The 10,837-nt window shown below is 43.6% G+C and overlaps 1 protein-coding gene across 6 annotated transcripts in view; it reads right to left on the minus strand.

Annotated features, from left to right (window-relative positions):
* Positions 1-7,069, minus strand: part of TRIM24 (tripartite motif containing 24) — a 123,184-nt gene extending 116,115 nt beyond the window's left edge. For 4 of the 6 annotated variants that reach the window (XR_013523768.1, XR_013523767.1, XM_035254649.3 and 1 more), the window contains exon 1: positions 6,411-7,069. Coding sequence is in view for 4 of the 6 variants with exons in the window: in XM_035254649.3 (XP_035110540.3) it covers positions 6,411-6,774 (364 nt within the window). In the remaining 2 variants the exon portion in view is untranslated. Of the gene's footprint in view, positions 1-6,020 lie in introns of all 6 variants that reach the window. The other 2 variants (XM_078342115.1, XM_035254651.3) reach the window with 1 other exon arrangement.
* Positions 7,070-10,837: the final 3,768 nt, after the last annotated feature.

Raw genomic sequence — 10,837 nt, forward strand, 5'->3', positions numbered from 1 at the left:
ACAAAACAAGGAGACAAATTGCACCATTTCAACAGACACAGGAAAAGTACTTGGCAAAATTCATCACCCAGTCTTAATAAAAATTCTCAGCATATTAAAAACAGAAGAGAACTTCTTCATTTGGATAACGGGAGAAAACAGCTAACATATTAATGGTGAACAATTGTTTTCCTCCTAAGATGAGGAATAAAGCAAGGAAATCCTCTCTCATTTAACACTGAAATTCAATTTCTAGTCAATATTGTATTGGAGTCCTTGCTAATGCAGTAAGAAGACATAAATTATGAAGAACAGAAAGAAAGAAGTAAAACTATCTCCCTGTAAACTACCTAGAAAATGCTAAGGAATCGTCAAAACAAAAACCTACTATATTTAATGATTGAATATATCAAGATAATGTGATGCAGCCAATAATCATATTTCAATATACTACCAACAATTTAAAATGAAAAATTTAAAAATATCATCCAGGTGCAGTGGCTCACGCCTATACTCCCAACACTTTAGGAGGCCGAGGTGGGCAGATCACAAGATCAGGAGATGGAGACCACCCTGGCAAACAAGCTGAAACCCTGTGTCAACTAAAATACAAAAAAAAATAGCTGGGCATGGTGGTGCGCACCTGTAGTCCCAGCAACTTGGGAGGCTGAGGCAGAGGAATCGCTTGAACATGGAAGGCAGAGATTGCAGTGAGCAGAGATCACACCAAAGCACTCCAGGCTGGTGACAGAGCAAGACTCTGTCTCAAAAAAAGAAAAAAAAAACAAATATATATATACATATATATATAAATATGCACGTGTGCGTGCGCACACAATCATTTAACATTATAAAATATTTTTTATACTATCTAAACAAAAATCGTACAAGACTGCTAAAATGAAAACCATAAAACCGTGCTGAGAATTTAAATTATCTAAATAAGAGATAAAACATATTCACCAATTGGAAGAATCAATAGTTAAAAACATTTTCCCCTTACCCAAATTGATATCTAGATTCAATGCAATTCCAATCAAAACCATGACAGATTTTTGTGTAGAAACTGAAAAGCCGATTCTAATATGTATAAAGAAATGCAAATGACTTCGGAGAATCAAAATCATTTTGAAAAAAAGAACAAACTGTCATATTTCAAAATTTGCTGAGCAGAGTACTGTAATCAAAAAACATTATGTATTAGCTGAATGGACAAATCAATAAAGAACAGACCACACACAGATGGTTGATTTTTGTATAAAATTATGTATTATTTTGGCATTTGTATATACAAGTCATACAAATGCCAAAATAACATAATGAAAAATTACTCTGTTCAATAAATGGTGCTTTAACATATAGTTTAAAAAAAACATGAACCTCAACCTCACACAAAAAAATAACTCACAAAACAGATTATGGGTTCATATTTTAAAGCTAAAACTATAAAAACGCTGGATTCAAAAGTGAAGAAAATCTTAGTAAACTCGGGGTAGGCAAAAAAATTGTTGTAGGCTGAGGCAAGAGAATCGCTTGAACCTGGGAGGCTGAGGTTGCAGTGAGCCAAGATGGCACCATTGCACTCCAGCCTGGGCAACAGTATGAGACTAACTCAAACAACAAAAGAAGTTTAAAAGACTGACAATACCTAAATTGGGGAGAGTGTGAACCAACTTTGGAGGAAACTGCTAGAGGGAGTATAAAGCAGTACACCAGTGTAAACATACATTTATCATAATAACAATAAACTCCAAGTATTTACTCAGGCAAATGACAGTGTATCCACATTAAGACTTTTCTACAAATACCTCTAAGTTTTATTCGTAATAGCCCCAAACTAAAAAAAATATTGATTTCTACCAACAGGTGAATAAACTATGTATAGAACTGACAGATTACATAGACCTTTTTTTTTTTTTTTTAGACATAGTCTCACCGTCGCCCAGGTTGGAGCACAGTGGCGCAATCTCAGCTCACTGCAACCTCAACCTCCCAGATTCAAGTCATTCTCCTGCCTCAGCCTCCTGAGTACCTGGGATTACAGGCACCTGCCACTGCATCCAGCTAATTTTTTCATTTTTAGTAGAGATTGAGTTTCACCATGTTGGTCAGGCTGGTCTTGAACTCCTGACCTCAGGTGATCTACCCGCCTTGGCCTCCAAAGGCTTGGATTATTATAGGCGTGAGCCACCACGCCCGGCCGGGGGATTTAGTCTTATATATTACCCTCTCTAGCCAAATAATTTGATACCTTTCACAACTATGTTCTCAGTATGTTAAAAATAACTCTTCAATATTGTCTTTTAGGTATGGAGAGAAAAAATGCTCTCAAACTCTCAGAGTTTGCTACTCGTGAGCTGAACAGTACATTAACAACACAAAATACTACACAATGTCCTAACATTTCTCTAAGATCAGTCTGTTTTCTTAATGTACGTAAAAGAAAATCCATTTCCTGAAGTTTTGCCCCTTTCTTAGATACAACTGCATACTAAGAAAATGACAGTCAAGACTGAAGAAGTCATCCAACTTTAGCTTGTAGTCATTTACCCTCATCCCATCCAACATGTGGGCTGACAAAAAAGGACAGTAAAACCAAGATTTTAAACAAATGTTCTCAATGGGGACTTGGTGGCTAGGGATATTTTGTCTGAGCATTTATAAATTATAACTTTCTGCTGTTATTTGCTTCATTTTACTTCTCCTTTAAAACAGTTCAAACATTATGTTTACTTTTGTAAGAAAAATGTATTAGGAAGGACTTTTTTCAAATGTAATTAATTTAGGATAACAAAGCATGAAAAAGTATTTTATAGAAAGGGAAACTAGATCAGAAACTGTTTTAGAATACTGCTTGCATTAAAGAAACAACTCTGGAGTATAACCATATTGTACTCTAGAATTCCGAAACTATGCCAGATTAGGTAGAATCAGCATTTCAGGAGGGAGAAACCTAAATATCTAACTTTTTTTTTTTTGAGATGTCTCACTCTGTTGCCCAGGCTGGAGTACAGTGGCACGATCTTGGCTCACTGCAACCTCCACCTCCCAGGTTTCAAGCGATTCTCCTGCCTCCGCCTCCCAAGTAGCTGGGATTACAGGCGTGCATCATTGCACATGGCTAATTTTTGTATTTTCAGTAGAACGGGGTTTCACCATGTTGGTCAGGCTGGTCTCCAACTCCTGACCTTGTGATCTGCCTGCCGTGGCCTCCCAAAGTGCTGGGATTACAGATGTGAGCCACTGCGCCCAGCCAAAATCTAAATTTTTTTTAGGTGATTCTAGTAGTGTTAACGTTTGAAAATCTCCAGTTTTTGAAATCTACAAAGTATATGAACTATAACATATTTGGCCTCATAACCTATTGTTTGGCCATGGGCCCATAAAGTAATTGTGTGCATACATATTTATGTGTATAAATATTCACACATTTTTAATTACCTGACAATGTCTAACACTAGAAAAACTTTGTTCAAAAATCCAGATTCAGACTTTGCATTAAATAAAAGATTCTTTAATACTTGCCCTGCACCCACATGACAAACTGCTATAGCTAAGCAGAGTCTGCCTCCTGCTTGCACTCCCCACCATTTCCTATCATTTTACCCCAATGCTCACAGTTCTCCATCCCAACTACCTGCTTACCCTTGTGTAATAAATATTACTCGGCCGGGCGCGGTGGCTCACACTTGTAATCCCAGCACTTTGGGAGTCAGAGGCGGGTGGATCATGAGGTCAAGAGATCGAGACCATCCTGATCAACACGGTGAAACCTCGTCTCTACTAAAAATATAAAAAACTTAGCTGGGCATGGTGGCGCAGCCTCTAGTCCCAGCTACTTGGGAGGCTGAGGTAGGAGAATTGATTGAATCCAGGAGACGGAGGTTGCGGTGAGCCAAGATTGTGCCATTGCACTCCAGCCTGGGTAATAAGAGTGAAACTCCGTCTCAAAAAAATAAATAAATAAATAAATATTACTTGACTCATGATGCTTGTACTCACAATTTATTAGGAAAATGTAGAACTGATTTGATCAAATGAACCTGTTACTTCATTAAGAAATGTCTAAACTTTTGCTTCAGCTAATATTAAAACAAGTAAGTATAAAAACAAGGAGAGAGAAAGGGAGAAAATACCCATCCCTAAGACTCAGGATAGCATTTTTAATTTACTAATCCTTTTAGAGGTGTATTTTTAAGTATAATTTGTTAAAACCTTTTTCTTTAGTGTAAAAACAAAAACATCTTCCAATTTGAATGTTTTCTTTTAACTCTTGCTTACAATACAGCATAAAAATTAAAAAAAAAAAAACTCGGATTGTAATTACATACAACATTTTGAGAAATATGGAATCCCAAACCTGTCTCAGAATTTAGAATGAGAACTTTATGACCCATGTTCTCATTAATTCAAGTGCACATGTCATGGCCATGATGCAAACAATACATCAAAATTCTATAATCTATGCACAGTTCAGATCTTAATTGGCTACTAGCCTGTTTAACCATTTAAAATATAAATAGAAGAGGCCAGACAGGGTGGCTCACTCCTGTAATCACAACACTTTGGGAGGCCGAGGCAGGCAGATCACCTGAGGTCAGGAGTTCGACACCAACCTGGCCAAAATGGCAAAACTCCTTCTCTACTAAAAATGCACAAATTAGCTGGGTGTGGTGGTGCCCAGCTGAGAGACAAGAATAGTTTGAACCCGGATGGGGAGGTTGTAGTGAGCTGAGATCACGCGCACCACTGTACTCCAGCCTGAGTGACAAAGCAAGATTGTCTCAAAAAAAAGAAATCTTAAAATACGTCTAAGAAGTAAGAATTAAGATTTAAGTTTTCACCTGTACAAACTTTCCAGTCGTGGACCTCTTCAGAGCAAAACAGTGTGAACGATCTGAGAATATGTCCAACTTGCAAGCCAAAAAATAACCTTACCAGTTTCATGGAGGGTGACAGAAGACACTCAAGGGTCTGAGACAAAGGGCAGTTTTTTTTAACTCACAGGAACAGCATAAGCCAAAACATCAAGATTTTTGCACTAGTTCTGAAAACTCCAGGTTCCTATTGGGCAAAGTTAAGAGAGCCAGTTGACATCTATCCAGGCAGTTCCTTCTCTACAGGAGAGGAACCGTAAGCTTAGGGAACCCTAATCTTTTAAAATGGGCAGTAAGCATGCCTACCCTTTTGCTCCAGGGGGAGACATTAACCTTATTACCCTGCCGTTTGCTCTGGTGGAAGACAGTGTATCTTACAAGGCTGCTCTTTAGAGACTATCCATGAAAAAATAGAAACAAAAGGCAGTCAGTATCTCCCTGCCAAGAGCGAAGAAACGGAGACCTATGGAAAATTGTCTCCTGTAAGTGGTTACGGCTGGTAACATGCAGTTAAATAAATGAGTCGCAGGCTACAATCTATTTAAAGTATCCATTTCATACACCCCTTGACCTAGTGTAATTACTTAATTAGCATTTTATTTCAAACTAAATCAACGATTCCCTCTGTAAAGTATTAAAAATGTTTTTCCAGTTACACTATTTTTTAAAAGGAGGTGCTCAAACATTTGAAATAATAAAATTTAAAAAAACCTGCAAGTGTTCTACCCGAAACTGTACTTACTTAAACTTACTTTAAATGTTTCAAACCTGTTAACGTTAGCAATGAGAACTACCTGTCAAAAGTCTCATTTTACAGCAAAAAACAGCACAAAGAGAACAGTAACTTCCAGCTTTGTCTATAAAATACCAGAAAACCCTGCCCTCCAAATCATTTTGTACTAGTTCTCTTTACTGTCTCAAAATAAAACCTTTGAAAGAGACAAACAAAACAAAACAACGTCTCCTGGTTCCTTTGTCCCCAGCAGAGGAGAGAGGAGAGAACTGGAAACTCATTAAGGTAGAGCCCCAAACATGCAAGACAAATAAATGACATCCTATCTGCAATCATCAAAGAAAGTCACCATCACTTCATCTTCATCCCTCCCTTCCCCCCTCCAGCTCAAATAACGTGGATATAGACGAGATGATCAGGATCATATGGACCTGCACAAAGCTTAGCGGAGGCAGCTGGCGGGTGGCAGTTAACTGGCTGCAGCCGGCAAAGAACCCGAGATTCTGGCTGCAGGAGACTCGGACAGAGGTCTGCGAAAGTGCGGGCGGCACCGGCCGCTCGGCTCCAGAGAACGCGGAGCAGCCGCGGCGGCGGCGGCGCAACCAAGTCCACAGGGCCCGGGGAAGTTGTTGGCCGAGCGCGGCACGCCGCAGAGCGCGGGCCCTCCATGTCACCGTCGCCAGCACAGACCCTCCTGCTCGCCCCTCCCCCGCCGCGCTCCCCGGGCGGCGGCGACGTGACAGCGGGTCGCGCCGCACAAGGGCGCCCGCCCCCTTCCAGCCCCTTCCCCAGGCTCCCCCGCGGCCGCGGCCGGTTCTCACCTTGGGTGGCGAACGGCGACGAGCCGCTGACCGGCGAGCCCGGGGCAGGAACGGGCGGCGGGGTCTCCGCCGAGCCCAGCATGGGCGCGGGCAGCATGAGATACCGCTGGGGCGCGGGCAGGCAGCGCTGGCAGAAAGAGTGCAGGCAGGGCAGCAGCTTGGGCGCCCGGCTCTGGATGTTCTGGTGGCACACGGCGCAAGTGTCCAACAGGTTGAGCCGGGCCGCCTCGCCGCCGCGCTCCGAGTCCGGGCCCTGCCGACTCTCGGCCTCGTTCTCCCCGCTCGGGGCGGCTGAGGGCCCCCCAGAGGCCGCCGCTGAGGCCGCCGCCGCCGCTGCCGCCGCCTTCTCCACCGCCACCTCCATTGTCCTGCCCCCGCCGCCGCCGGGGAAGCGAGAGCACGGTCTCCGCCCGCCGCCCCCGACGACCTCCTCCTCCTCCTGCGGCTGCTCCTCAGAGGCCGCTCGGTGGACCCGCGGCAGCGCCAGCGAAGGAGGTGAGAGCAAGGCGGGCGGGGGAAGCCTCCTCAGGCCCCCGGGATCCGCCTCCCGAGTGGCGCGGCCGGAAGAAGGGGATCTGTCAGCGGAGACCGTTCCTCGCACCGGGGAGGCTGCACCCCGGCCGCTTCGCCAACCGCCGCGGCGCTCGTCGAATCCGCCCAGCCCGCCCTCGCCTCCCCGCCTTTCTCTTCATCCCCCGGCCCACCTCAGGCCCCGCCCCCGCCCTCCCTCTCCCAGCAACTGAGTCTTCGGCGAGGAGCGCGCCGCCCAATAGCGGCCGTGCCTGGCGAGAGGGCGGGGCCTGCTGGAGCAGGCGGGAGGTTGGGAAGTGGGAGGTGCTTGCCCAGCCCCGCCCTCTCCGGGCTCCTGGAACCGAGGCCTCTGATTGGGCCTTTGTGTGTGTTTCCTCCTCTGAAAAGATTAAGGGTTCGTTTGTTAACGACCAGACCCCTGATTCGGTCCGCGGTGTTAGCTCCTCCTACGGGGTGGGACCCCGCTTGTCTACTCCATGCCGTTAATTAAATAACTGCTTGGAAAACTAGTTTTAATACTGGAGACCGGGTCTTGTAGGAGGAGTAAATAGGGTGGGAGGGTCACAGGAGGAAGGAGTGGAGGTACCGAAGAGCAAACAAGAGAAGAATTTTTTAAAATACTGTGTGCAAGAGGTAGTCTAGAGGCAGCATGGATTTTGCAACCTAGTTTTACTCGTCTTTAGAATGAATGAGCATTAAGAATAAGGGGGGAAGTTCTAGTGCAAGTTGGAAATTTTTAAACTGTTTCCCCAATGAAAAAGGTGAAATTAATTTTTAAAGCCAGTGATTTGCTTTTTAGGTGAACAAAAGTGGTTCCTTTTCCCAGGAATTAATAAAAATTGGGAAATGTTTTTATTGCATAAATATAGCGTCATTAAGTAAAAATAAACGTCAATACTTATGCCCAAATAATAAATAACTTCAAGATTCTTATTTTCTCCCTTACCTCTCTACAGTGACATCAGAAGTTACGCACATTTTTCATTCAAAAAATGGCGCAGCTTTTAAGGACCCTGAATAGAAACGGAGTGGAAAAAACAAGCTTTTGTACACACTAACTTTAAAAAGTGCATATAAATATCTTTTCTCAAAACGAATGAAGTGGTACTGGACTTTAGAGGAGGATGTGATGGGTCATAAAAGGCTTTGCTAAAATCACAATTTTCCTGGAGACTGTAGGATGGCAATGGGGGAGGTCTAGGGAGTCTAACCTTCCTTCTCTTAAACACAGTCTCCGTAGGCCTCAAGTGAGAGGTTCTTTTCCTTAATCACATGCCTTCAACGGCTCTTTCCCCACCCCTCACATTGGTTCTAGTTTAAGCTTGATTTTGGGGTTTTTTTGTTTGTTTGTTTGTTTGCACGGAAGTAGCTCTTAAACCTAGTTTGCATAAGAATCACTTGAGAAGCTTAATGAAAAGCAGGTGATTGGTCCACCTCGGTTATTTGGTTATTCAATTTTGACAGCATCTCAAGTGATTCTGACCTAGGTGGGTCCAGAAACAGAAGTCTATCCCACATGTCCACCCATTCACAAATCCCTCCATGATTCGGTGGTATATGCCTCCCAAGCTGAAGTCGCCGCTACTCTCATGCTTCGTGCTGCAGCAATGTTAAGGCCACTCTGCTTTGCACACTCTGTTCCCTTTGTTTTAGTTCCTTCAAAATTCAGACTTAACTGTTATCCCCTAAAACAACCACCCCAAAGTTCAACCCTCCTTCCCCAGAATTGAAACCGTTTTGTATATTTTTGGAACTGCACCTTGAGCCGGGCGCGGTGGCTCACGCCTGTAATCCAAGCACTTTGGAGGCCAAGGCCGGTGGATCACCTGAGGTCGGGAGTTCAAGGCCAGCCTGACCAACATGGTGAAACCCCGTCTTTATTAAAAAAAAAAAAAATCGCCGGGCTCCGTGGCTCACGCCTATAATCCCAGCACTTTGGGAGGCCGAGGCGGGTTGATCACGAGGTCAAGAGATAAAGACCATCCTGGTCAACAAGGTGAAACCCTGTCTCTACTAAAAAAATATAAAAATTAGCTGGGCATGATGGGGCGCGCCTGTAGTCCCAGCATCTCAGGAGGCTGAAACAGGAGAATTGCTTGAACCCAGAAGGTGGAAGTTGCGGTGAGCCGAGATTGTGCCATTGCACTCCAGTCTGGGTAACAACATCGAAAGTCCATCTCAAAAAAAGTAAAAGAAAATAAAAGAAAAAAGAAACTGCACCTTGAAAATCACATGCTAGGAATGGAAATTTTGCATTCAAAATCAACTGCCTTAATATGCTAATTTTGCATTCAAAATCAACTCCCTTAATATGCTAAAACTTCATTACTTAGGTGGTATACAGGATTCAAGCCTACTAAAGGTAAGTCCCTCTTATTCCTCAGATAGTGGTGATAGAGAAGGAAAACTAAGAGGTAAAATTGAATACACTAATTTTGAAACAATTCCATGTAATTTGATCAAAGCCACTAGGTTGAAGTTTTTCAAATCATCATGGATTTACAGGAAATTATCTTCCATCGTTTTAGCCTTCTAATTTCACATGAGTAAAACAATTGTACCTTGTACTTTGTTCACGTATATGGGACTTCAAGTCCAGAAAATGAATTTATTATTATTATTATTATTTTTTTTTTTAAGTAGGGGTTTCACCATGTTGGTCAGGCTGGTCTTGAACTCCCAACCTCAGGTGCTCCGCCCACCTTGGCCTCCAAAGTGCTTGGATTACGGGCATGAGCCACCACGTCTTTTTTTTGTTTGTTTATTTGTTTTTTGAGATGGAGTTTTGCTGTTGTTACCCAGACTGGAGTGCGATGGCATAATCTCGGCTCACCGCAACCTCCACCTCCTGGGTTCAAACAATTCTCCTGCCTTAGCCTCCTGAGTAGCTGGGATTACAGGCACACGCCACCATGCCCAGCTCATTTTTTGTATTTTTAGTAGAGACGGGGGTTTCACCATGTTGACCAGGATGGTCTCGATCTCTTGACCTCATGATCCACCCCGCCTGGGCCTCCCAAAGTGCTGGGATTATAGGCATGAGCCACCATGCCTAGCCTATTTTTTTAATCATATAATTTCTTTATTTGGATATTGTTGCCCTACAAAGTGTGTTCAAATATATTTCAGAAAGATCCACACTACCAATAGATTATTCTTCCTTAATTATAGCTCTCAACCTATGTTCCTCTCTTGTCTCATAATTTTCTGTGACTCTCCACTGCATCCAAAGCTCTCCACAATTTTATTACCATCTGATCTTCCTGCCTGATGTCTCTGCTTTCCCATATCCATCCTATGCTTCTGCCTAATTGGATGACATGCTGTTCCTTAACTGCACCACTACCACCACCTGTGAGGGAGGAGATCAAAACCGTCTGGACTCGAAGAGAAGGACTTCAGCAAGGAGAATAAAAGCATTAGATGCTAGTGAGATTTCTCATCCCACCCCTCAAAAAATGCTCGTGGGTGGAAATTCTAGAACTTCCAGGGAAGCTTAAGAAAATCATTTTTGAGGCTGGGTGAGGTGGCTGCTTCAGCCTTCCGACTACCTGAGATCGCAGGTGCCCACCACCATGCCTGGCTAATTTTTTCTATTTTTAGTAGAGATGGGATTTTGTAATGTTGGCCAGGCTGGTCTCAAACTCCTGACCCTGTGATCTGTCTGCCTCGGCCTCCCAAAGTGCTGGGATTACAGGCATAAGCCACCGCACCCTGCCAGCTAATTCTTGTAATTTTTTTTAGTAGATGTGTTTTTTTGCCATGTTGGCCAGGCTGGTCTAGAACTCCTGACCTCAGGTGATCTGTCTGCCTCGGCCTCCCAAACTGCTGGGCATGAGCCACCTCGCCCAGCCAAGGGAGCATCTTTTTAGAATCTATGTAAATATACTCTATAC

This window comes from Callithrix jacchus, chromosome 11 (assembly GCF_049354715.1).
Source record: "Callithrix jacchus isolate 240 chromosome 11, calJac240_pri, whole genome shotgun sequence".
In the NCBI taxonomy this organism is placed as follows: domain Eukaryota; kingdom Metazoa; phylum Chordata; class Mammalia; order Primates; family Cebidae; genus Callithrix; species Callithrix jacchus.